General features: G+C 33.4%; 1 protein-coding gene across 1 annotated transcript in view; it reads left to right on the forward strand.

Annotated features, from left to right (window-relative positions):
- DPP10 (dipeptidyl peptidase like 10) overlaps positions 1-24,688 on the forward strand; it is a 715,542-nt gene that overhangs the window by 187,416 nt on the left and 503,438 nt on the right. Inside the window, exon 3 of the mRNA XM_054574986.1 lies at positions 9,800-9,895. Coding sequence (XP_054430961.1) covers positions 9,800-9,895 — 96 coding nt within the window. The remainder of the gene's footprint in view (positions 1-9,799; positions 9,896-24,688) is intronic.

Below are 24,688 nucleotides of genomic sequence, written 5' to 3' on the forward strand. Positions count from 1 at the left end.
CAGTGTGGTATGCAGAGCATTTCAGTAAAATCTGTACGAAGAAGTCAGACAGGCTAAAGAAGAGGACTAACCATACACCACCATCTTTCCTCCTCCCGTCTTTGTCCTGAGAGGGCTGTTAGAGGCCCTAGAACAGAGCGGGCAGCAGTGTAATTCTGTGCAAGCCTTTCTCTTGACAAGTGAGGAAACTGATGCCTAAATAGATTGAGTGATCTAGCCAAGGACCTATATGTTATTTAAGTTTGAATTAGGGCTAGAATCTGACTTTCTAACTCCAATCACTGTTACTTCAGTCTTTCTGCTTGTTCCTGTTTGAAAATTGAGAACAGGAGAATAGGATTATAAGGATAACTGTATGTTGGGAACTTTAGATGAGATAAATGCATTGTAGGAGGCAAACTTCTTATAATTTATATTTCAGCTTTTCACATTTAATGTAAATGTTTTAAATATTCTTCTCATGTGTGGTTAAAAAAAAGAGCAGGGTAGTGAGGGGGAGAAACAGGTACATAAATAAATATGTAATAACTTATTTGCCATCTGTCCTCTTCATTGTACTCAGAGGAGAGACAGCTTTGGTTAGAATTTAGTAACTTCCCACATAGTTAAATTTTTTAAATGCATTTCTTTATATTAAAATGTCTTTCTATATGAAAGTCACATGCTGGAAATATGCTCAAGAAATAAAGAACATCAGTTGGAAGATAACCTGAGGAAATATATTTAATTAGATTCTTATATATTATAAATTGTATAAAATACAGAGTTAATCTGAATTCAAACTGGTTCTACTTAGTAAGTTAATGAGGAATTGACTGGCCTCTTTGTTCAAGAAAGTTAACTATTGCCTCAATAAAATATTAAGCAGAGTAAGGAAAGGATAAAGAAAGAAATACAGAAAGAAAACACCCAGTATGCCAAGAGGAACAAGGTTAATTTGGGGGGTTTAAAGAACAGGTGTTATGCGATGCACTAATTCTTTTTGTGCTTTTGTTCAAATGGATGAATTGTGGTTCACAGCAATACTAAGTGACAGGCTGCTTGCAGTTTATTTCATTGACAGAACTGGTTTATAATTTATTATTTGTGTGATTCATATTTCTGACCTAACAAATTCAATATGGTCAAATACCCTTCCTTCAAAAAGAGACTTATGAAGAAATTTTTTCATTAACTATGAGATGTAACTCAATACTGTGCTTTCTGGTAAGGTAAAACTGAGAACATATGGAAATGTTTTGGTTGAAGGCAACAACTCTGAAAGAGATGAATATTCCAAAAGAACAAAAACCAGTTTTTATTGTGGTTCTAGAATTGTAAAATTCAAAGGTGCTTCATATTGACCTATGCATTTTAATGTTTTTAAAATAACAATGACAATGGCTGGCATTTAGTGAGCTGAGTACTTTCCTAATGATTTCTATATATGTCTTCATTTTTTTAAAAGATGTATCTTGTGCCAGGACATAGCTTGTGATTTTTTTGTTTCAATAATATGTATTTTTGTTTCTCAAATTTACATTACAAATTATGTAATTTCTTAACTGGTAAATCACAAACCTTTATTGTCTCAGTAATAAAATAGGAAACATTAAAATGAACTTGAGATCTTATATCTGATTTCAAATGATGTAAATTTTGACAATATTTAGGCTGCTGTATAGTATTTCAGCATCCTAGTGAAAGAAAAGAATAGGGGAAAAAGATAAAAAATAAGAAGGGAATTAATGCTTCAGCTATTAAGAAGTAAAATAAAACTTAAAGGTTTGTCTGCTGACTGGTTAGGGAATATACAAACAACAAATGTTCTTTTTTTAATCTAGAATTTAGCTTGGACAGCTATGATTTGCATTCTCTATGTTCAACTAGATACATAAAGAGGGATAAAAGGATGATACCCTCTCAGTGACCTAAAAACTGTAATAATGTTTCAAACAGAAATGCACTAGAGGACTTAGTCTATATTGACACGAAATATGGAAAATGAAAGTAACTTTTAAGAGTAGAGACAAGTATAACAGTGGGAAGGGGAGATGGTGGTGTACTGGGTGTACAGACAGGAGAGAGAATATCCTGAGAGAGACAGGAAAATCATTCCATTCTTCCTGTGGGAAATTTTGAATAAGTACCTGGACAGATTTTTCTTTTTATTACTCTTTTAACAGGAAATTATTTCAAATAGGATTTAAATGAAAAGAAATACTTCTGTACCTATGAAGTTGAGAGTAAGCTAGATAACAAGTAACCCAATTAGTTTTAGTAAAGAGAAACCAAGAATTGAAACTCTTACCCAAGAAAATTCTTTTTTCTTTAAAGCTTATGCAATTAACTTATTTCAAAAGATCACTTAAAAGGAAGATGGGAATTTTTGGATGAAAGAAAAAAAATACCAAAAAGCAGTCTATGATCTTAAATGACAGGAACAGAGAAAAGAACATGCAATGAATTATTTAATTTCAGTTCTGTTACTACATTTGTGTATCAAAAGCTAAATGTTTTAGCTAAAGATTCTGTGTCTTGTAACTCTTTAACAAATAATCACTCTGCTTCCTGTTCTTTAAATACTTGTGATTATGGTTGTATTGTGTATCGCATTGGAATTTTGTGCTGCTATTCATAGTTAAAAACATAATCATAGGGTCCTGTTTGGTTAACAAATATTTATCCTTTAAATAGCAACTCTTAATATATATTAAGTTTTCACGCTTTCACACTTACACACTTCAGAGAGGTATCTCATATTTAGTTATAAAACAACTAGAGATATGTTACTCAGTACCATAGCAGGGAAGAATAAAGCCTATGAGAGATGAATATTAACCTTAAGCTATATTTTATTGATATTAAGGAATAGGTATTAATTTCAGAACTTTCTCGGAAGATTTATCACGAAGGACTTTTAAGTGAGGTATCATCTCTCTCTTTTTTTTTTTTCATCCTCACCCAAGGATATGTTCATTGATTTTGGAGACTCAGAGAGAGAGAGAGAGAGAGACAGACAGACAGACAGACAGAGAGAGAGAGAGATTGATCAGTTGCCTCCCATATGTACCCCAGCCAGAGACTGAACCCTCAATCTTAGTATATACTCAGACCAGGAATCAAACACACAACCTGCTGGTATATGGGATGATGCTCCAACCAACTGAGCCACCCTGCCAGGGAATGAGGGATCATCTCTTAAAATTATTTACAATCTGATACCAGTTTTATTCTGAGTCATTGTTCAATGTGATCTGTTGGGATGAATGAGTGATAATCCAGGATTCTGTGTTTGATACATGCAGTTTTGGAGTTAAAATATTAAGAAAATTATTAAAATCTATCAAATAGTAACATTCTAACATAAATTAATTTCCTGAGTCATCAGGCTGTGAGTTATAAATGTTTGCTGATAAAATGTGACAGGGAATGATCCTGAAGTTCTAATACTTCATTGTGTGCAACAATTATCAAAGGGTAAATTTGGGAATTTTAGTCCGGCAGATTCTAGATACTTTTCTTGAAGAAAACCACCTGAAACCCTCACTTTCTAGTGAATGGTGTGACACTGCTCTACTTGAGAAAAAGGGAAGGGCCATGGCAATTTGGAGCAGAATAAGATGCTGATGAGGTCTGGAGAGGGTAAACAGAGGAATATAATTTCAGTTGGATGACGGGTTCTCTGGATGAAGACTACTCTTCATATATATTCTTCATAATATAGTTTGTAAAATTGTATATTGACTTTTTTTCCAAAGGCATAATTAAAACAATCTTAAAGAGAATGAGGAATGAGAACATTGTGAGAGACAGTGTAACTTAATTTGTCAGGGAGATAAAGGTTCCAGTTTCAGTCCTCTTAATAACCATCTGACTTTTGTCATGATATTTAACTTTGCTGATCCTAAGTTCTTTTTCTGTGAAATAAAGAAACTAATATCCAATAAGGTTTGATAGGTGTTTGGAAAAGAGATAATTAATTACAATGGATGAACACCCAAAGAGATGACTATGAGACATGGAGACAAAGGGAGAGAGGGGATTGGAAGCCAGCCTGGGAGGCTATTAAAGGAGAAGCTGAAATATTCATTACATGTAGAGGGAGGAAGTCTTTATTCTAGGATTGAAAAATTCAAGAGACCTCAGAGATAGCACCTGGCAGCTAAAGAAAGAAAACAAGAACAAAGAAAAAAGGAAAAGAAAAAATATGTGGTATATAGTTCACTCTCTCAGTAATAAATGAAGCCTAGGAAATGGATCCTTAAGTTACTATGTATCTCTCTCTGATTATAATTTAAAGAGCATATTTAATTACAATTATTACTTGAATGGATTGATTGTAAAATAAGTTAAAAGAAAAATCCTCATTATTGGAGTTAAAAGAAAAATCCTTATTATTAAAATTATTCAACAATTTCATATCATAGAAAATAAATAAGTTTTAAAATATTTATTAAAAACATTAAAATGTTAACAGATCAACAAAATGCAAAGTAGAAAAACCATGCATCATGTAATTTCATTCATCCGCAATAACTGTTTAGCTGAACAACCATTTAGCATATTAATATAGCAATATAAAAATAATCTTCAGTCACCACGCACAGTTGGGTTTTGTATATAAATAGAGGATGGTTAGAAATTGGAAATATCACTTATATAATATTTATATCAACACCATAGATGGCAAAGTATGTTTATATAAAGGAGGCTCAAAGAGTGTTGTAACATGGTAATAATTTCAAATAATAATTTAGTAACGCAGGAATAAAAACAATTTACATTAGCATGATAAGTATTCCCTCCCAAAAATTGTGAAAAAGCATCTTATTAAATAATGAAATAGTAAAGATGTTGCCATAATAGAAGAAAAAGGGTTAAGTCAAGGAACATGTATAGAGGACCCACCGACAAAGACAACGGGGGAGGAGTTTTGAGGGGGGAAGGTGAAGGGTAGGTAGGGCAGGGGAAAGAAATGGGGGGGGGGTTGTGGGGACAACTGTAATTAAACAACAATAAAAAAATTAAAGACTGACACTATTATTATTGAACACTGTTTTGACCTTTAAGCTAATTCACTAAAATGAAATAAATACTTTTCAATGATTGGTGCTGGAGCAATTCGGTATCCTATTGGGCAATAAAATAAAATAAAATGAAATATGAACCTAAAATTAACCCTGATACTATATACAAAAAATAACCCAAAATAGATCAGCAATTTATGTGTAAAATATGAAACTTGACCCCTTTAGAAAAAAAATATAAGAGAAAAACATGTTCAGCACATAAAATTAGGTGAAACATTTCCTTTGTCATCAAAAGCATAATTTAGTGCTGGCCAGTATGGCTCAGTTGGTTGGAGTATCATCCCATAACCAAAAGGTTATAGATTTGATTCCCATTCAGGGCACATACTTAGGTCAGAGGTTCAATTCCCCATCCAGGTACATACCATCCCTGGTTTGGCATGTACAGGAAAAAAACCAATTGATGTTTCTCTCTCTCATTGATGTTTCTTTCTTTTCTTTCCATTCTCTTTTCCTCTCTTTCTAAAAGCAATGGGGAAAAAAATCTCAGGTGAGGATTAAAAAAAGCATGAAATATAAAAGGAAAAATTGATAAACTGGACCTCATCAATATTACAAACTATTTCTCTGCAAAAGTCTTTTTTTAAGAGGATAAAAATATGGGATAGAAATTTTAAGGGAATTTTAAATTGACATATATGACAAATTATTTGTATGTAGAATGAAGAACTCTCCAAACTCAGAAGGTAAGCAAACGAACAAACGCACTAACAGAAACAGTCTAATTAGAAATTTGACACGTGACATTAACAGACATTTCACTGAGGATGATATACAGATCACAAATAAGCACATTAAAAGATGTTTATTAACCATTAGGGAAATTCAAATTAAAAACATAGGGAATATTGTTACATGGATATCCAAATAGCTTAATTAAAAAGTAACGCCAAATTATGTCAAGAGTGAAGAGAAACTGAAAGATTTCTACATGCTGGTGATAATGTAAAATGGTACAACTGCTCTAGAAAAGCATATAACATTTTCTTACAAAACTAACTATGTGCTCACCACATGGCACAGCAATTGCAAACTTTGGTGTTTATCCCAAAGAAAGGAAAATTTATGTTCACACAAAAATCTATAAAGGGGTTCATAGCAATTTTATTCATATTAACCCAAAGTACAAATGATAATTCAGATGTCCTTCAGCAGTGAGTGGTTCAACAGACTGCTCTACATTTATACGCTGAAATGTTACTAAGCAATAATAAAGGAGTGGAGTATTGATATACTTAACAACTGGGACAGATTGCAAAGAGAACTATATTGATTGAAAAATGTCAATCTTAAAACCTTACATGTTGTGTGATTTCATTTACATACCATTCTTGAATTACAAAATGGTGGGATGGAAAATAGATTAGTCATTGCCAAGGGCTGCAGAAGGAGACTGTTGTAGTAAAAGGGCAGCACAGGAGATGTGGTGATGGAACTTTTCTGTATTTTGTTTGGTGCTTGTCCTATGAGATACAAGTGCATAGAGCCAAACACACACACACACACACACACACACATGCATGCTCATAAGTATACAAATAAATATATGTAAAACTGGTGAAATCTGAATAAAGTTGATGCAGAGTATGAATTTATTTTTGTGACATAGTTATTCAAGAAATACATGTTGTTGAGAGAAACTGGATGAAGGGTATAAAGGATCTTCCTCACAACTGCACTTGAATTCGCAATTGCCTGAATATTTTATATATATATACACACACACACATATGTGTGTATATATAAAATATATACGTGAATATATATAATATATACATGAATTGCTTAAACTATGGGAAAGAAAACATAAATAATATTTTAGATGATATAATTGAATATATAGAAAAATAAAAGGATTAATTAATTACCATTGGAATTTTAAAGAAAATCTTATATAATTAATAATTTAATCATTAACTGCATATGATTTAAAATCAGAATAGAAAATGCTCCTTTTACAATTATAACAAAATATATATTCTTAAGACCGTACCTAACAGAAAAATTTAAAAGATCTATGTGATAAATTGAAGATTAAATATATTAATGTACATAAAGTGAGAGTGGAATAAGTAGTTCTGAATGAAATACCTTAGTATTATAAAATGTTTAAAGTTTTTCAATTTACTGTTTATGTATTGTGCTATTTTATAAAATTATTAAATTGATGACTTGAAATTGACTTTAAAGCTCAAATGAAACTATGAATGTGAATTACTGAAATATAATTTGAAAATTTATTTGAAAATAATATTGTTTGCTGTAGTGCATTTGCCTTACAAGGTATTTTTTAATGTTTATATCTGCCTAAAATATACAGGAAACAAAATATGTGGAATTTACCTAGAAAGAGAAAAAATATTGAAAGAGAAACAGATATTGGTATATAAGGGATATTTATATATAATACATACAGTTAATTTTTTATTTCAGTAGGTAGGGATCATTTGTGTAATAGATTGTGTTATCATAATATATCCCACTGAAATAAAGTTACATTCTTACCTCTCATTTTTATGTATATAAATGAATGTATTTCAGTAACAATTACTCATTATTTTATCTAAAATATTTCTTCTCTTGTCCTTCCAATTCCCTTTTTCTTTCTTTTGAAACTTGTAAGGTCCAAGTCATTTAACTTTAAAAAAAGTCATGGACTTTATATTCTAGAAAAGTTTAGGTTCATAGGAAAATTGAGCTGAAGATGCAGAGATTTTCCATTGCTCCTTGGCTTCATACAAGGCAAGACCAACCCTACTATGGACATCCCAAACCAGAGTTACGTATTTGTTACAATTGATGAAACTTCAGTGACCCATCACTGCCTGCCAAGGTCCATATCTCACATTAGAGTTCGCTCTTGCTGGTGTATTTTCTGTGGATTTGGAGAAGTGTATTTATTGTGCCATGTATTACTATTACAATCACTGATATGGTTAGTATTTTCGTAGTTTGCCTTTTACAGAATGTCACAGAGTTGAAGTCATACACTGCATATATTTTTCCAAATTGGCTTCTTTCATTTAGTAATACACGTTTAAGGTTGCTCTATGTCTTTTCATGGTTGATAGTTCATTTCTCTTTATTACTGTGTAACATCGCCTTGTTTGAATATACCACTGTTTACCCAGCCACCTATTGAAGGACATCTTGTTTGTTTCTAAATGTTGACAATTATGAATAAAGCTGATCTAAATATCTGTGTGCAAGTTTTTATGTGGCCATAAGTTTTCAACTCATTTGGGTAAATATCAGAGAGTGCAATTGCTGGCTTCTATGTTTAGTTTTATACCAAACGGCCAAACTGTCTTCCAAAGTGGGTGGACTGTTTTATATTGCAAACAGCAGTGAATGAAAGTTAGTAATTTTATTTTTATCTAATTCCTTTTTAAATTACTTTTGCCACATATTTCCCTCCCCCTTTCTGAACTCATCCAGCTCTCTGTATCCGTATTCTGGCATCTGTCATACTCTTTCATGCTTTGCAAGTGTGAACCCCTAAGAGCAAGACATAGTTATGTGTCCACCACCTTACAATACTTCACTTAATACCTTGAGAATTAAGTGCTCTTGTATTTCTTCAATGAATAAAGAAAGTTCAAATTTTGATTTGTTAAACAGTCAAATGTAGCATTTTGTTATACAAATCTATAAATATTCACAAGGTCTTTTACTAGGCTTGGAATCAATTTGCACTATTTTTACTAGTAGCATTTTTTATTTGGTCCTTAGCAATTATTTTGCTTGTTGAATACATAGTTAATTCATGTTAAAATAAATTTTGATTATTTGATCCAGCTCTTCAGCTGGAAAAACAAAACACTCCCTGTAATAAGTACTGAACTTTTAAAAAACAATGCCTAATGAAGTTAGTATATACCTTTGATATTTTATTTTCAATCAGAATGAAGGTCAGAACTGAAAGGTAACAGAGATGATTTTGTACAGTAAATAAACAATGCTACTATTTTTCAAAGACAATGAAATATTGTTAACCGGTCCATAGTTTCTTGTGATCTAATACTGTCTGCTATGCCTAATTTTGGTGCTTAAGAATATTTTCTTTCCATGTCCTAGATTTTGGAATTAAAAAGGGGAGTAAACCTAGTTTATGTCAGGGAATAATACAAATATGTGCTTTTCATTCATTTTCTGATATTGCATTATTTGAATTTTTATATTTTCAACTCTTAAGTTGACTTATTTGTTGGCCAGTATTTGTTTGGTGGAACTGGCATTTTTTTCTGTTAATTTGGTGAACTTTCTTCTGAGATTGGAAGTGTTCTTTGTTGTATATATTCAGTGTCCTCAACTCTCTAATATTTGGCATTTATAACATGAATTTATCATTAAAGGGAATTAGTCAAAGTGATTTTTAAAAGTAATTACCTGGATTAGGATAAAACTGTGAAAATTATGCCCTTGGGAACACAATATAAAAAAGGAATTTTTAAGTGCTTTCATATTATATATCAATACATAACCAGGGATCAATGTATTAAATTTGTACTGGATCAAGAAAATTTTAATGGTAAAAATAATTTAATATATTGAAAAATATTATGAAACAGGCAATCTTCAAATGCCAAAACCCATGTTTAAATGATCACTTTATATTATTATCTAGTTAACATTTTTTGAAGCAAAATATTTCAACTTTTGTGATTCATCAGTTTTAAAAATTGAACATGAAATACGTGCCTAATCTAAGACTTATTTCATTTTAGATGAACTTTCAAATTCATCAGAAACCCGATTGTCTTTAGAAGACCTATTCAGGAAAGACTTTGTGCTTCATGATCCAGAAGCTCGATGGATCAATGGTATGTGTGTACCTTTTTCTATGTTATATGTATTTTGAGTTCTATATAATTAAAATCAAAGTAAATAATGGTATTTGTAGTTAATATTTGAATCAACAATATTAATATTCTTCAAAGATTACATATGCCATTTAATCAGAAACAGATATCTTGGCTCATGTGAGAGGAAATCATTTCCTGAGATAGATCATCAATAGAAATATTCCCCAAACATTAGATCAATTGTTCAGTATCGGGGTTCCTTCATGAACATGCTTAGTCTTGTGACTTTAAACATGTGTTATATCTCTTGCGTTTCTCCGTATTATTCGTTTTGGTGTAAAATAAGAGATTTTGAGAGACACCTATGTATGTGGTTCAAATTTAGCAAACAAATGAGTTTTTTTTTTCTCCTTGGTGGCATTTGTTTTCAGTCCAAAGTACTACAAACTCTGGAGAGTCCTTGAAAAGTTGAAATGACTTAGAAAAGACATGGAAGTATATTACACTTTGTCTTTTTTTGCCATGCTGAAGAAATCACCTCAGCTTTCTTCAGGTTATCTCTGATTTTATTATTTTAAAATACTTCTAAGAAGCATTTCAATTACAAAAGAAATAACCAAAAATATAATCAGTGAGTGGCTCCATGAACTTTAGTTGGTCTTGGTGGAAGGTAATAGGAAAAGTGATTAGGTAATCTAGTCAGAAGAAATGTGTTGGTGAATAGGAAGTCAGGTTTTAATTCTTTGACTATTCCAATTTGCCTGACCATATTAATCACTGTAGTCAGATAGCTGTTAATCTTTGCCCTTCAATTTATTTAGACATAATATATTTGCTTGTTTTCAAGGCATAGAGTAGATTATTTTATGATAGATAAAAGGAGCTTTGCCTTTTATCTAATAATGATTATCACACCTATAGTCCATTCTTCTCTAATATTCTAATTAAGTGCATTTATGCCTGCAAATTAAATGGTAATTTATGGAAGCTATAAAAAGAAGGCAACTTAATTCATGAGGGCAGGAGACAAATCATACTGTTTACTTAGCATTGATACAGTTCCTGGAGATAAGCAGGTGCTCAAGATTTTTTTTTGAATAAATAAATGCATTTAATTGAGGTTCTATGCTGATTTTTTTAATAACCTAAGTTTCAGTTGAAATCAGTTGGAGATGAGTGTGTATCATGGTGGTGGTATTTATGCAGGATTTTCAAGCAATACGCACAAGAATTTTTTAAACATGCAATACCTGACTAGTCAGGGGCATTAACCTCTTTTGCCTTAGATCGCCAAATAAAAAATAACAACAGCCAACATAACAATAGCCTTTTGGTGTGAATGGATTGAAATTATACCTATTTTTTTTGTCAGATTGGCAAAACAATATGTGTGGTGTGCCACAGAGTTTTATTAATTAATGTGTACCATGAGATGAAAAAGGTTGAAAATCACTGGAATTATAGGTAGAGAAAGCAAGATAGCAATTTATTAACTTATTTGTATATCATTGGAATCATTTATAAATTAAGGAGTTGCCATATTGTTGCCTGTATGCTATGATTACTTGTGACGAGCACTGTGACTACAGAAGGCTAATAAAAAGGAGATATCACTACCAAACATTGTTGTGATACACAGATCTCTCATAAATCATTCTCCTAATGTGCCATAGCAATTCAGTAAGTCATTTTTTTCCTTGCTAACAATTTATTTTCTATTGGAGAAGAGAACAACAAAATTGTGGAGAAAATGTGAGTCATTAGATTTGAAATGCTGAATAACATTCTGTTTTATTCACCATGATATTGGCCAAGCTATAGAAATTTGTGGTCTTTGACTTTGGAAAGTAAGCAGAAATCATGTGCCTCCTCTCCCTTCTCAGGTTAGCTTGGATAATTTAAAGAGACATTTACTCCTGTGTATAAATGACACTTTGATATAGAAATGCCAAAGGACTGGATGGATATTTAAGCCGTGAACTGCATGCTAAATTAAGCCATTTCATTATCTTGGACACACACTCTACTCTAACACTTCACAAGATACCAAAATCATATATTTGGAATTAATCATTTTAATCATTTTAAGCAATTTCTTTATTAACTATTGGTGATCTTGACCTTGTGAAAACATCCTGGGGAAAAGCTACAGTGTTATTATTACATTCTAAGTGAAACATAGGATCTATAATATTTATTTAAAAATTTTACACACAAAAATACCCTTTAAACATCATTAAACAGAATCTAAGCTCTCAGAGGCTTGCAGTTTTTATAGACATCACTGAAGAAATCGACTCACTGTCAGCACATTGTATGCACTGGGCTGCTTTTCCAGTAGGAGCGTAGATTTATGCTTATTCACTCCTCTTATCCAACCCAGATCACTTGCCTAGCAATGACCAGATACTTGGCCAATTTACAGGTTCCTCACGTACCCAGGAAATACAATGAGAACTATATGAATAGAATGTGTAACCTGGGACTCATTATCACAGACTGTATCTAAATGCAGAATGTGAGCTCTTTCTTCATTCTCATGAGATGTCCCACCAGGTTCTCTTAGTACTTAAGTCTCATGAGAAAGTCTAACTTAAGCTTATTTGGAAGCTTTGTTTAGTTCTTGGAAGTCACCGTAGGTAGGTGGCAGTGCAGCAATGTCACTTATTATGCTGGTTCTTAAATAAAATACCTGTGAATGTCATTGTAGCCTCTGATGAATACTTGTGTACACGGTTAGCTTAAAAACAGCCTGCCTCCATATCTGCTCATATGCTTGAATCTCCACTTTTATAGCATCTTCTCCTAGTTGGATAACCTTGAAACGTAGAAATGCATCTTTATTAGAAATAGTCATTCCCGCACATGTATTTTTTATAATTGAATTTATTGGGGTCACATTGGATCACAAAACCATACAGGTCTCAATTGTACAGCTAAACAAAATATCATCTGCATACTGAATCGTGAGTCCATCACCCAAAGCAGTCTCTTCCCATCCTCATTTATCCTACCTTTGCCTACATCCACCACTCCCCATACCCTTTTCTCTCTGGCTGTCACCACAGTGTTGTCTTTGTCTTTGTGTGAGTGTATGTGAGTTAGCTTAATTCCTTTACCTTCTTTCATCCCCCAACACACCTCTCCTCAGACAGCCGTCATTCTGTTCCATGTATCCGGGCTTCTGTTTCCATTTTGTTTGTCAGTTTATTTTATTCTTTAGATTTCACATATAAGTGAGATCACATAGTAGTTGTATTTCTCTAAATGACCTATTTCACTTAGCGTAATAATCTCCAGGTCCATCCATGCTGTCTCGAAAGGCAAGATTCCCTTCTTTCTTATAGTCAAGTAATATTCCATTGTGTAAATGTGTCACAGCTTTTTTAGGCAATCATCTGCTAGTGGGCACCTGGGCTGTTTCTAAGATCTTGACTATTGTGAATAATGTAGCAAAAAACATGGAGTGCATATATTCTTTTGAATTAGTGTTTCAGGTTTCTTCAGATATATTCCCAGAAGTGGGATCACTTGGGTCAAAAGGCAGTTCCAGTGTGCATTCTTACTGATACTACACAAAGATTCCCTTTACTCTACATTCTCAGCAGAACTTGTTTGTTGAATTATTGATAACAGCCATTCTGATAGGAATGAGTTGATATCTCATTTGGGTTTTCATGTGCACCTCTCTGATGATTAGTGAAGATGAGCATTTTTTCATTTGTCTATTGGTCATCTGTATGTCCTCTTTGGAGAAGTGTCTGTTGAGGTCTTTTGCCTTTCTTAATTGGGTTGTTTTTCTTTTTGGTGTTGAGTTGCATACATTTTTTATATAGTTTGGAAATTGACACCTTATGAAATTTATCATTGGCAAAGAAGTTCTCTCATTCAGTGAGTTCCCTTTTCATTTTGTTTGTTTCTTTTGATGTCCAAAAATTTTTTAGTTTGATGTAGTCTCATGTGTTTTGTTTTGTTTTTTTTTTCCTTTATTTCTCTTGCCCAAGGAGATATATTGGCAAAAGTATTGCTGTGAGAAATGTCTGAAATTTTACTGCCTATGTTTTCATCTAGGATTTTTATGGTTTCACCACTTACATTTAAGTCTTTAATCCATTTTGAGCTTATTATTATTTATGTTTCATGTTGCTGGTCTGGTTTCTTTCTTTTCTTTTCTTTTCTTTTTTTGCATCTATCCATCCAATTTTCCCAATGCCATTTATTGGGAAAGGAAATCTCCATTCCTATTGAAGAGGCTGTCTTTACCCCATTTTATATTTCTGACTTCTTTGTTAAACATTAATTGACATAAAGGCATGGATTTACTCATGTGCTTTCATTTTGTTAAATAGATCTCTATGTATGTTTTTGTGCCAATACCATGGTGTTTGATTACTATGGATTTATATTATAATTTGGTATCAGGTAGTGTGATACCTCCAACCTTGTTCTTTTTTCTCAAAATTGATGAGGCTATTCAGGGTCTTTTGTGGTTCTATATAAATTTCAGGAATATTTGTTCTAGATCTGTGAAATATGCCATTGATATTTTAATAGGAATTGTATAGAACCTGTAGATTGCTTTGAGTAGTATGGACATTTTAGTGATGTTCCTTTCTATCCATGAACACAGTATATGGTTCCACTTACTTTTATCGTCTTCAGTTTATTTCTTCAGTATCTTATAATTTTACATGTACAGGTATTTTACCTACTTGGTTAAATTTATTCTTAAGAAGCTTATTTTTTGTTGTTGTTGCATAACAACTGGGATTATTTTCTTAATTATTTTTTGATAGATTGTTATTGATGTAAAAAACTGCCACCAGTTTCTGAATATTAATTTTGTATCCTGCTACTTTACAGAATTAATTTATTAGATCTAGTAGTTTTCCGGTGGACTCCTGAGAATTTTCTATGTACAATATCATGTCACTTTCAAAACAATGACAGATTTACTAATTCCATTCAATTTTGATGCCTTCTTTTTCTTCTTGTCTGATCACTGTGGCTAGGACTTCCAGTACTATGTTGAGTAAGGGTGGTTAAAATAGAGATCCCTGTATTGTTCCTGATCTTAAGGGTAACACTTTTAGTTTTTGCCCCTTGAGTATGATGTTGGCTGTAGGTTTCTCATATATGACCTTTAATATGTTGAGGTATGTTCCCTCGATTCCCACTATTCTGTAAGTTTTTATTATAAATGGGTGCTGTATTTTATCAAATGCTTTTTCTGCATCTATTGGTATGATCATGTGATTTTTATCTTTCATTTTGACTCTGTGATGTATCATGTTTACTGATTGGCAAATATTGCATCAACCTTGATCCCCAGAATAAATTCCAGTTAATTATGGTATATGATCTATTTAATGTATTGTTGAATTTGGTTTGCTAATAATTTGTTGAGGATTTTAGCATCTCTGTTTGTTAGGGATACTGACCGGTAATTTTCTTTTATGTATTTATTTTTTTGGTAAACCTATGTTTTTTTTTATTGTTGTTCAAGCATAGTTGTCTTCATTTTCCCCTCACCAGTCCCCCCAGCCCCACCCATCTCTGCCTCCCACCCTTGGTCCTGCCCTCTTTGGTTTCATCCATGTGTCCTTTATTCATGTTCCTTGGTGCCCTTCCCCTATTTTCCTCCATTATCCCTCTCCCCCTTCCCCTCTGGTTATTGTCAGTTTGTTATTTATTTCAATGTCTCTGGTTATATTTTGATTGCTTGTTTGTTTTATTGATTAGATTTCACTTATAGGTGAGATCATATGGTATTTGTTTTTCACTTCCAGACTTACTTCACTTTACATAATGCTCTCCAGATTCATCCATATCTGTCTCGAAGAGTAGGAGCTCCTTCTTTCTTTCTACTTTATAGTATTCAATTGTGTAATTGTACCATAGTTTTTTTATCTACTCATTTATTGATGGGCACTTAGGTTGCTTCCCATACTTGGCTATTGAAAATTGTGCTGCTATGAACATTGGGGTGCATAGGTTCTTCTGAACTGGTATTTCAAGATTCTTAGTGTATAGTCCCAGCAGTGGAACTGCCAGGTCAAAAGACAGTTCTATCTTTAGTTTTTTGAGGAAATTCAATACTATTTTTCACAGTGGCTACACTAGTCTGCATTCCCACCAAGGGTGTACTAGGATTCAGTTTTCTTTACAACCTCTCTAGCACTTGTTGTTTGTTGATTTGTTTACAATGGCCATTCTGACCAATGTGAGGTGATATCTCATCATGGTTTTAATTTGCATCTCTCTGATGGCTAGTGATGCTGATCATCCTTTCATATGTCTCTGGGCTTTCTGTATGTCCTCCTTGGAGAAGTGTCTGATCAAGTCCTTTGTGTATGGTGTAAGTTGGTGGTCGAGTTTCATGTTTTTGAATATAGCTGTCCAGACCTCCCAACACCATTTACTGAAGAAGCTATTTTTACTCCTTATTATGCTCCTGCCCCTTTTGCCAAATATCAATTGACCATAGATACTGGGGTTTATTTCTGGGCTCTCTACCCTGTTCCATTGATCTATGTGTCTGTTCTTTTGCCAGTACCAGACTGTTTTGATTACCATGGCCTTTGTTCCCACTCAGTGCACCTCACACACTAATCAAAGGGTTGCACAACAAGGTGGATTATAAGTACCAGCCTGGCACATATGCACAGAATGGACAGTGTGGGCTGCACACCACTCTGAGGGCATGGGCTGGAAACTGGGCACCTGTGACTATTGTAGGCCAAACTGAGCCACCATCCTCATGGAACCGCAGGAAAGGAGAAAAATGGAGCCCAGCCCCTCTCTGCCTGCAGAATCCAGGAAGACCAGCACAATTAGCTTGACAGGTTTAAAGTCAGCAGGAGGCTTTTTTTTTTTTTTTTGCAAGTGTGATATAGTAAGACATGGAGCTGTGAGAAGACCAAAGACAGATCCAGAAAGAAGTCAGAAGGCTAACACCAACAGCTAAGACAAATTTCTCTTTACTGTCCTTCAGAACTTGCATTTATTTTTTGTTAATTTAATTTTTTTATTTTTCTTCTTTCTGTTTCTGTTTCTTTTGTTGTTGTTGTTAATTTGTTTGATTTCATTGTTTGGATTTCTTTAGTCTCCCTTTCATTTTGCACTTTAATTTTCTTTCTTTATAGTGTCTTTATTTGTTTTTGAAATTAGAATAATGCTGGCCTCATAAAAATAGCTTGGAAGTCTTCCATTTTCTTGAATTTTTTGACATAGTTTGAGAAGGATAAATGTTCATCCTTCTTTGAATGTTTGGTAAAATTTGCCTGTGAAGCCAACTGATCCATAAATTTTGTTTTCTGGGAGTTTTTTGATTACTACTTCTATTTTATTAGTTGTAATTAGTATATTCAGTTTTTCTGATTCTTCTTTGACTTAGTTTTAAAAGATTGTATGTTTCTAGTAATTTATTCTTTTAACCCAGGTTGTCCAATTTGTTGACATATATGAGGTCTGTCCAGAAAAAGTCCAGCCATTGTTAATATAACAAGAATGGTTTGCACCACATCCATATAACCTGGCAGCCAAGGAGAGTGGACTGGGATGCACATGCATGAATAATGATGACTTCACTGTACTAGTCAGTGGGGACGGTAGACTCTGTTGAGTGAGCATGTGTACTGTGTGGCCATCACATTAAAAAATGACTGAGTGGTTAGAGCAACAAATCTGCATTAAACTTTGCATTACAATTGAATATGGCCCTGCGTAAACTATTCAGACAATTCAGAAGGCTGCAGCTATGGGCAACTGGTGATTGGCAGCTTCATCAAGACAACGTACCCCCTCATGCATCACATCTCTTGTAGAGTTTTTTTGCAAAACATCTAATCACCCCGGTGACTCTGCATCCCTACATCCCAGACTTGGTACCGTGTAGCTTCTATCTTTTCCCAAAACTAAAAACACCTTCGAAAGGAAAGAGATTTCAGACCATAGGTGATATTCAGTAACATATGATGGGACGCTGATAGTGACTGGGAGAACTGTGTGAGGTCCCATGGCGCCTGCTTTTAAGATGACTGAGGAGTCATTTTTCCATATACAATGTTGCTTGTAGCTTATATCTCCTTCAGTACATATGTCTAGTTTTCATAGTGTGTGGCTGGTACGTTATGGACAGACCTCGTATTTCTTTGTAGTATTTTCTTCCCATCTTTTGTATTTCTGTGGTGTCAGTTGTTACTTCTCCTTCATTTCCATTTTTATTTATTTGACTTCTCTCTCTTTTTTTCCTCATGATAAGTATGTTTAGTTTTGACAATCTTATTTATCTTTTCAAGGAACCAGCTCTTGATTTATTGATCTTTGTATTTTTTTTAGTCTTTATGTCATTTATTTCCATTTTAATCTTTATTTTATTTTTCCTTTTTTCTACTTACTCTGGGCTTTGTTGCTCTTTTTCTTATTGTTTCCGGTGTAGGGTTAGATTGTTTATTTGAGATTTTTCTGCTTCTTGAAGTAGGCCTGTAATGCTATGAACTTCCCTCTCAGGACTGCTTTCACTTGTCTTACAGATTTTGGGTTGTTGTATATTCCTTTTCACTTCTCTCCAGGCAACTTGATTTTTTTCCTTGATCTTATTGTTAACCCATTCATTGTTTAATAACTTGTTATTTAGCCTCCATGTGTTTGAATGTTTTTCAGTTTTTTTAAATTTTCATTGATTTCTAGTTCTATACCATTGTGGTCAGAAAAGACTCTTGGTATAATTTCAATCTTCTTGAATTTATTAAGACTTATTTTGGGTCCTAACATGTTATTTATCTTTGAGGATATTCCATGTGCACCTGAGAAGAATGTATGTTCTGCTTCTTTTGGATGTAATGTTCTGTAAATATAAATAAAACTCATCTGATGTGTGTTGTTGCCTTGTTGATTTTTTTGTCTGAAAGATCTAACTATGGATGTTAGTGCGGTGTTAAAATCCCCCACTATGTTTGTATTGCTGTTGATCTTTCCCTCAATGTCCATCAAGATTTTCTTTATATGTTTAGGTGCTCCTAGTTCAGTGAATATATGTTTGCAAGGGTTATATCTTCTTGTTGGATTGATATATTTAATATTATGTAGTGACCGTGTTGTCTTTTCATAGCTTTGTTTTGAAGTCTGTTTTGTCTAGGTATTGCTTACCCAGTTATTTTTTTATTCTATTTGCATAGAATATTTTCTTCCATCCCTCACTTTCAGCTGGTGTGATCTTTTGTTCCGTGGTGGGTCTCTTGTTGTTAGCATATATATGGGTCATTTCTCATCCCTTCAGCTGCCTATGTCTTTTTTCATTGGAGCATTTAATCTATTTATATATTTAAGGTTATCATTTATAGGTACTTATTTATTGCAATTTAATCTTTATGCCTATATTTCTCTCTACATAGATTTCTTTCTTCAAGACTTTTAACATTTCTTACAATCCTGGTTTGGTAGGGTAATGAATTCCTTTAGAGTTTTTTTTTGTTTGTTTGTTTTTTGGTCTTGGAAACTCTTTATTTTGCCTGCAATTTAATTAAATCCAATTATTTATTTATTTACTTACTTGCTTACTTACTTTGAGACTTTACTCCCAGAGATGAACCACTTCCTAGACAGCATTGATTTCTAACTTTCACAGCTACCCTGCCTTTGGCAATCAAACTACTTTTGCACTCCTTCCTGTTGCGTTCCTTTCTATTTTAAATGATAGCCTTGCTGTATACAGTTGTCTTAATTGTGGGTCCTTGCTTTTCATCACTTTGAACAAATGATGCCAGTCTCTTCTAGCCTGAAGTGTTTCTGTTGAGAAATCAGGTAACAACCTTATGGCAACTTTTGTATGTAACTTTCTTTCTCTTGCTGCTTTTAAGATTTTCTATTTGTCTTTAACTTTTGTCATTTTAATTATGATGTGTCTCGGTGTGGGCCTCTTTGGGTTCATCTTGATTGGGACTCTCTTTGCTTTATGAACTGGTGTGACTTCTTCCTTCACCAGGTTAGAGAAATTTTCAGCCATTTTTTATCTTTTTTTTACATTTATCAACAATTACTTTTTTAAATTTTAATTTGTATTTTATTTTTTCCATTACCATTTCTCCTCCTTATACCCTCTTCTACCCTCCCCCCACAATTAATATACAAGTTCTTGTTCCCTTGCTTACTCTCTTCTCTTTCTGAGACCCCTATAATGCAGATGCTTTTTATGCTTGATGTTATCCCAGAGGAACCTTATACTCTACTTTTAAAAAAAATTTTTTTTTTCTCTTTGTTCTCCCTAGGTGGTTACTGTAATCTTGTCCACCAAATTGCTGATTCGATCCTCTGCTCCATTTAACCTGCTGTTGATTCCTTCTGGTGTATTCTTCATTTTAGATACTGTATTCTTCATTTTTGAATGGTTCTTTCTTATGGTTTTTATGTTTTCTTTAGTGTTTACTATCTCTGTTTAAGTTTTCACTGAGATTATCCATTCTTCTCCTAATGTCCTTCAATATCCTTATAACCATTGTTTTAAACTCTGCATCTGGTATCTTGGTTGCTTCCATTTCATTTAATTCTTTATCTAGGATTTCTCTTGTTCTTTCATTAGGGGCATATTGCTGTGTCTTCCTTTTCCATCTCTGTGTATTAAGTAGATCTGCTATGACTTTCAAATTTATCATGATGGTTTCATGATAAAGGTGTCTTGTTGGACTCAATGGCACAGTCTTTCATATCACCTGAGCCAAGTGCTCCAGGAATGTTTCCTGTGGGTTATGTGTGCCCTCCTGTTGTAGTTGAATCTTAAATGTTGGTTCTTTCATGGGTGGAGTTAACCCTTCAGGCTGGCTGACTCTAAGGATAAACCTTGATCATCATGTATGAGCTGCTGCCCAGGGGGTTGTTGCCAGATCCAAAGGCAGAGTTGTTCCCAGCAGGATCTGTTGCTTGCTGGACTCTTACTTTGGGTCTGCTGCTTGTGTGGCTAGTTGTGTCAAACTCTGGTGTGATCTGAAGCATACTACTGGATGTGTTGGTTCTGGGTCCACTTGGGCAGGATCCAGGTATAGTCAATGCCAGATGTGGTATGTAACTGACATCAGGCTATGTGTCCGGAGGTACCAAAAAATTCACTGTTTATGTCTCTGTCTCCTGGGCCTGGGTGTGCATAGGAGGGGCCAACCTGTGTAAAAGAGTTGGCTTCCTCCCACTTAGAGCTAGGGGCAAATCTACAAAAGTTCCAAGGATCCCTGAGTTCCACCTCCCCTACATACATTTGATGATCATATAATTGAGTGCCTTCTATGTTAGGTTTTGCCCAGGATGTTTTATGTACATAATTCATATGATAAGCATATAATGTTAAGTTATTAACCCCAGAAAACTGATTCTTAAATAAAATACTTTTCCAAAGACACAACTGATAAGAAGTGGGGCCTGCTTTAATCACTATGTTTAAGTGTAAAACCTACCTTCTCTCCTTGTTTCACTTTACCATATCTTTCTCAATATCTAATACATGTATCAACTGCCTCTTTGAAATCTCACCATCACAGGTCTCACTGCTATTAACAATTTCATTTTGAATAGTTCAATAATGTCTTTATCTTCCCAGGTACATCCATATAATGTTAACATATACACTCAATAAAAGAAAGATGTATAAGCATATTTTTTCACATGTTCATGATATAAAAAGTGAACAAGCATGTCTTCAAAAGTGTTAATAATATGCAATATCACGTTGCTGTATTGTGTACCAGTGTTTCCAGATAGTTGGATTTTGATCTGATTTTTTTCTTTTTGCCTATTTCCTTTTTTTAAAATTCCTTAACAGATGTATAATATGTTTGTTTGTTTTTTTCATAAATAATTAAGAAGAAAAATTGCTTTCGCCCTTTTTAGTCTCATGAGTCTTGAATTCCTCCTATCAAATACAACTTTCTAAGGCCCAGCTAGAAATCATCAATGCATTTCTCAGAAATCATCGGAAGAACACCTTTGCCAATTGAGTAAATTCTGTACCCCTCCCTTTGTATTTTAAGTTTCAAGCGCAGCCTCTTCCCTATTCTTCTTCTTTATGTTTCAACCACATTGAACTACTTGATATTCCTCAGAAGTCCTCAAATCTTTCTTGTTCCTCTGTATTTGACACATTATTTTCTGTATCTGGAATCCCTGCCTGAATCTGAAAGCCCATATTTTATTCCACATCAAACCTGATGCCGAGGGGCAAAGCCAATGACTAATTTTATTTTTAATTTTTAATATTTATTTTTTAACTTGTGGCTGTGAGAATCATCTTTCTCTAAACTTTCGAGTTTGACTCTGACACATAGAAATTTCTGCCTCAATAATAATAATATGTCTAATCTCTTCTAAGAGAGTGCTTCTAAATCTGTAGGGAAAGACTATTTTCAAATTTAATGTTTTTATTTCCAATTTATTATAAATCAGTACCTTTGAAAAACACAGTAAAAGTGAATTACTAAAAGAAATAAAATAACATATTCCAAATACAACCCCTTTTATCTTACTGTGTTCAACAGATCTAAACTTATGTTTCAAAAATATGAGTTGAAACATAAGAAAAAATAAATGGATATCAAATATTATTTTGAAAGTGTTTACAGGTAATTAAATGAGATTGTTATTATGCTTATGAACATTTTTCTTATTAAGAATTAAACAAATATTGAAATAATGGTTATTCATATTAAATGCCGATTCTCAGATTTTGACCAGGAATTGGAATATCAATATTTAAAGGTTTCAATGTAATAAGTGTGTTTGCTGATTAAGTTTTTAAGTTAATATATCCAGGTTAGATTGATGATAGCACTACTCACAGAGGATAACATATATCTAGACTGTTTCTATTTTTTATTTTAATAACAGTCCTGGTAGAGAAGAAATCAGTCTCCAGTATAAGGGTGATGATAATGGAAGAAGAGATTGTAAAGCAATTTTGGTAATCTCAGGATGTTCATTTTGAGCTTTTATTCAAAATGAATCAATTAACACTGTACTTTAAATCTTACCTTCAACTCTTCACCAGTAGCCAATTTCAAAATTTATCCTGTAGACCAATTTTTTTATTGTATTTTTTCCTATTACATTTGGTCCCCTTACACTCCTCTCCCGCCCTCCTGCAATCACTGCACTGTTGTCTATGTCCATGAGTCCTTTTTCCTTTTTGCTCAATCCCTCTAACCCCTAACCTCCCCTGCCTTAGCTGTCATCCCATGTAAATTATTTTTTGATCAAAAATAGATTTTGGATTTTAAACGCATCTGGTTTACAGTGGACAGACTAATTTAAATTATAACATCATGTATCATGTATTAAGGTTCTACTGTGTATAGTTAATCTGTTATTGGCTCTTCCACTGGTTCATATGCTCAGTGCAGTTAGTCTATTTGCCCTGGGTTTGGATCTTGTAAGGATGTTAAACTGCTGTAAGAGTTTCTAAATTCTTACTCTCAATCTAACTTATCCCACTGCAGAGCAGTGGCCAGTATTTCTCACTTGGCCACAGAGGGCCAACATCATCACTCTTAGACCCACTCTAAGGAAGTAAACCTTGAGGAATAGGGATGGTAGTGCATTCACATTTGTGTCGCCCCAGCAGTCAGCACCCTGTCTAGACCCAACTGATGCTTACCAGTTTAGTTAGCAAATGAGATAAGCTATTATATATATTTTTCAATATATAAAGATGAGTTCAAGTGATTCATAATCAGAGGAGGATTTGTTTTGGTTCTTTTTCTCATGGTGTGCATAGATTTTCTCTGATCTCTACAAACCTGTCCTTCCCAATGTCCACCCAGCATGCGAGTTGTTGCACACGTCTTCTGAAAAATGGCCAGCTGGGATGAGTTATAATCTATGAAGCTCTGGATATAATTATGTTCTTATCGGTCTCATGTTAGAACTAATTGGACTTATCTTCCATGTAATATCCTAACATAGATATTTAAACCTGTTATCTTTAAATGATATGTGACACTATGACATGGTGAAATAGGAAAGACATTAAAATGAGAAAAGCCAAGGCCTTTCAGCAATTTTTAATCCCTCTAAGGCTTGGTTTCTTCTGTACACTGGGAATAATAGAAGTAGAGTGAAAATTAAGTAAGTAAAATGTGTAAAAAACAAAGTTGTTAAAAAAAAAAGTAAAGGTAAGAAAGTATGTAAATTAAAAAAAGCAAAAGTCTGGAGACTTATGATATCAAATTACAGGGATCCTGATAACTGCTTTTAGAAATGTTCTGGACATCGAAGATTTAATGTAAGTGCCTTTGGCAGTCTCATTTTGATGAATCATATCTAGGATATTGAAAGTCAAAATCCAGTGTTGTTTCTTCATGAAATATAAAACAAATAATTGCAGATGATATCAATATTAACATTTACAATAATTAGGGGAATTTATAATTTAGGGAATTAGACTCAAAATTAGGAAATCAAATGAATCTAGCTTGTTATTTTCTCCTTGTTTGTTTGTTTGACCCTCTTTTTCATACCAGGGATTTGTCTATTAATTCAATTTGGTTGTGTTCCCAAAGCTGTTGGATATTTGTGCACAGGAAACTGGATACAACTCTGGTGGAGTTATTACTCTATTAGTTTGTACTCAGCTCAGAATCAGACTTTTAAAACTTACATTTTCTTGTACAAAATGTTTTATTTTTTATAACCATCTACAAAGCTGATATTTAAATAAGGTGCAGTTGAATTCATAACTAAGATATTTTTAGAAGATAATTTAACATTTTATTGCAACGTAATTTATAAGGAGAGAGAATTGAATAAATATAAATACTAAAGGTGCAAAAGTAG

Source organism: Pteronotus mesoamericanus, unplaced genomic scaffold (genome assembly GCF_021234165.1).
Source record: "Pteronotus mesoamericanus isolate MK-2021 breed Mesoamerican mustached bat unplaced genomic scaffold, CSHL_Meso_final contig_27, whole genome shotgun sequence".
Classification (NCBI taxonomy): domain Eukaryota; kingdom Metazoa; phylum Chordata; class Mammalia; order Chiroptera; family Mormoopidae; genus Pteronotus; species Pteronotus mesoamericanus.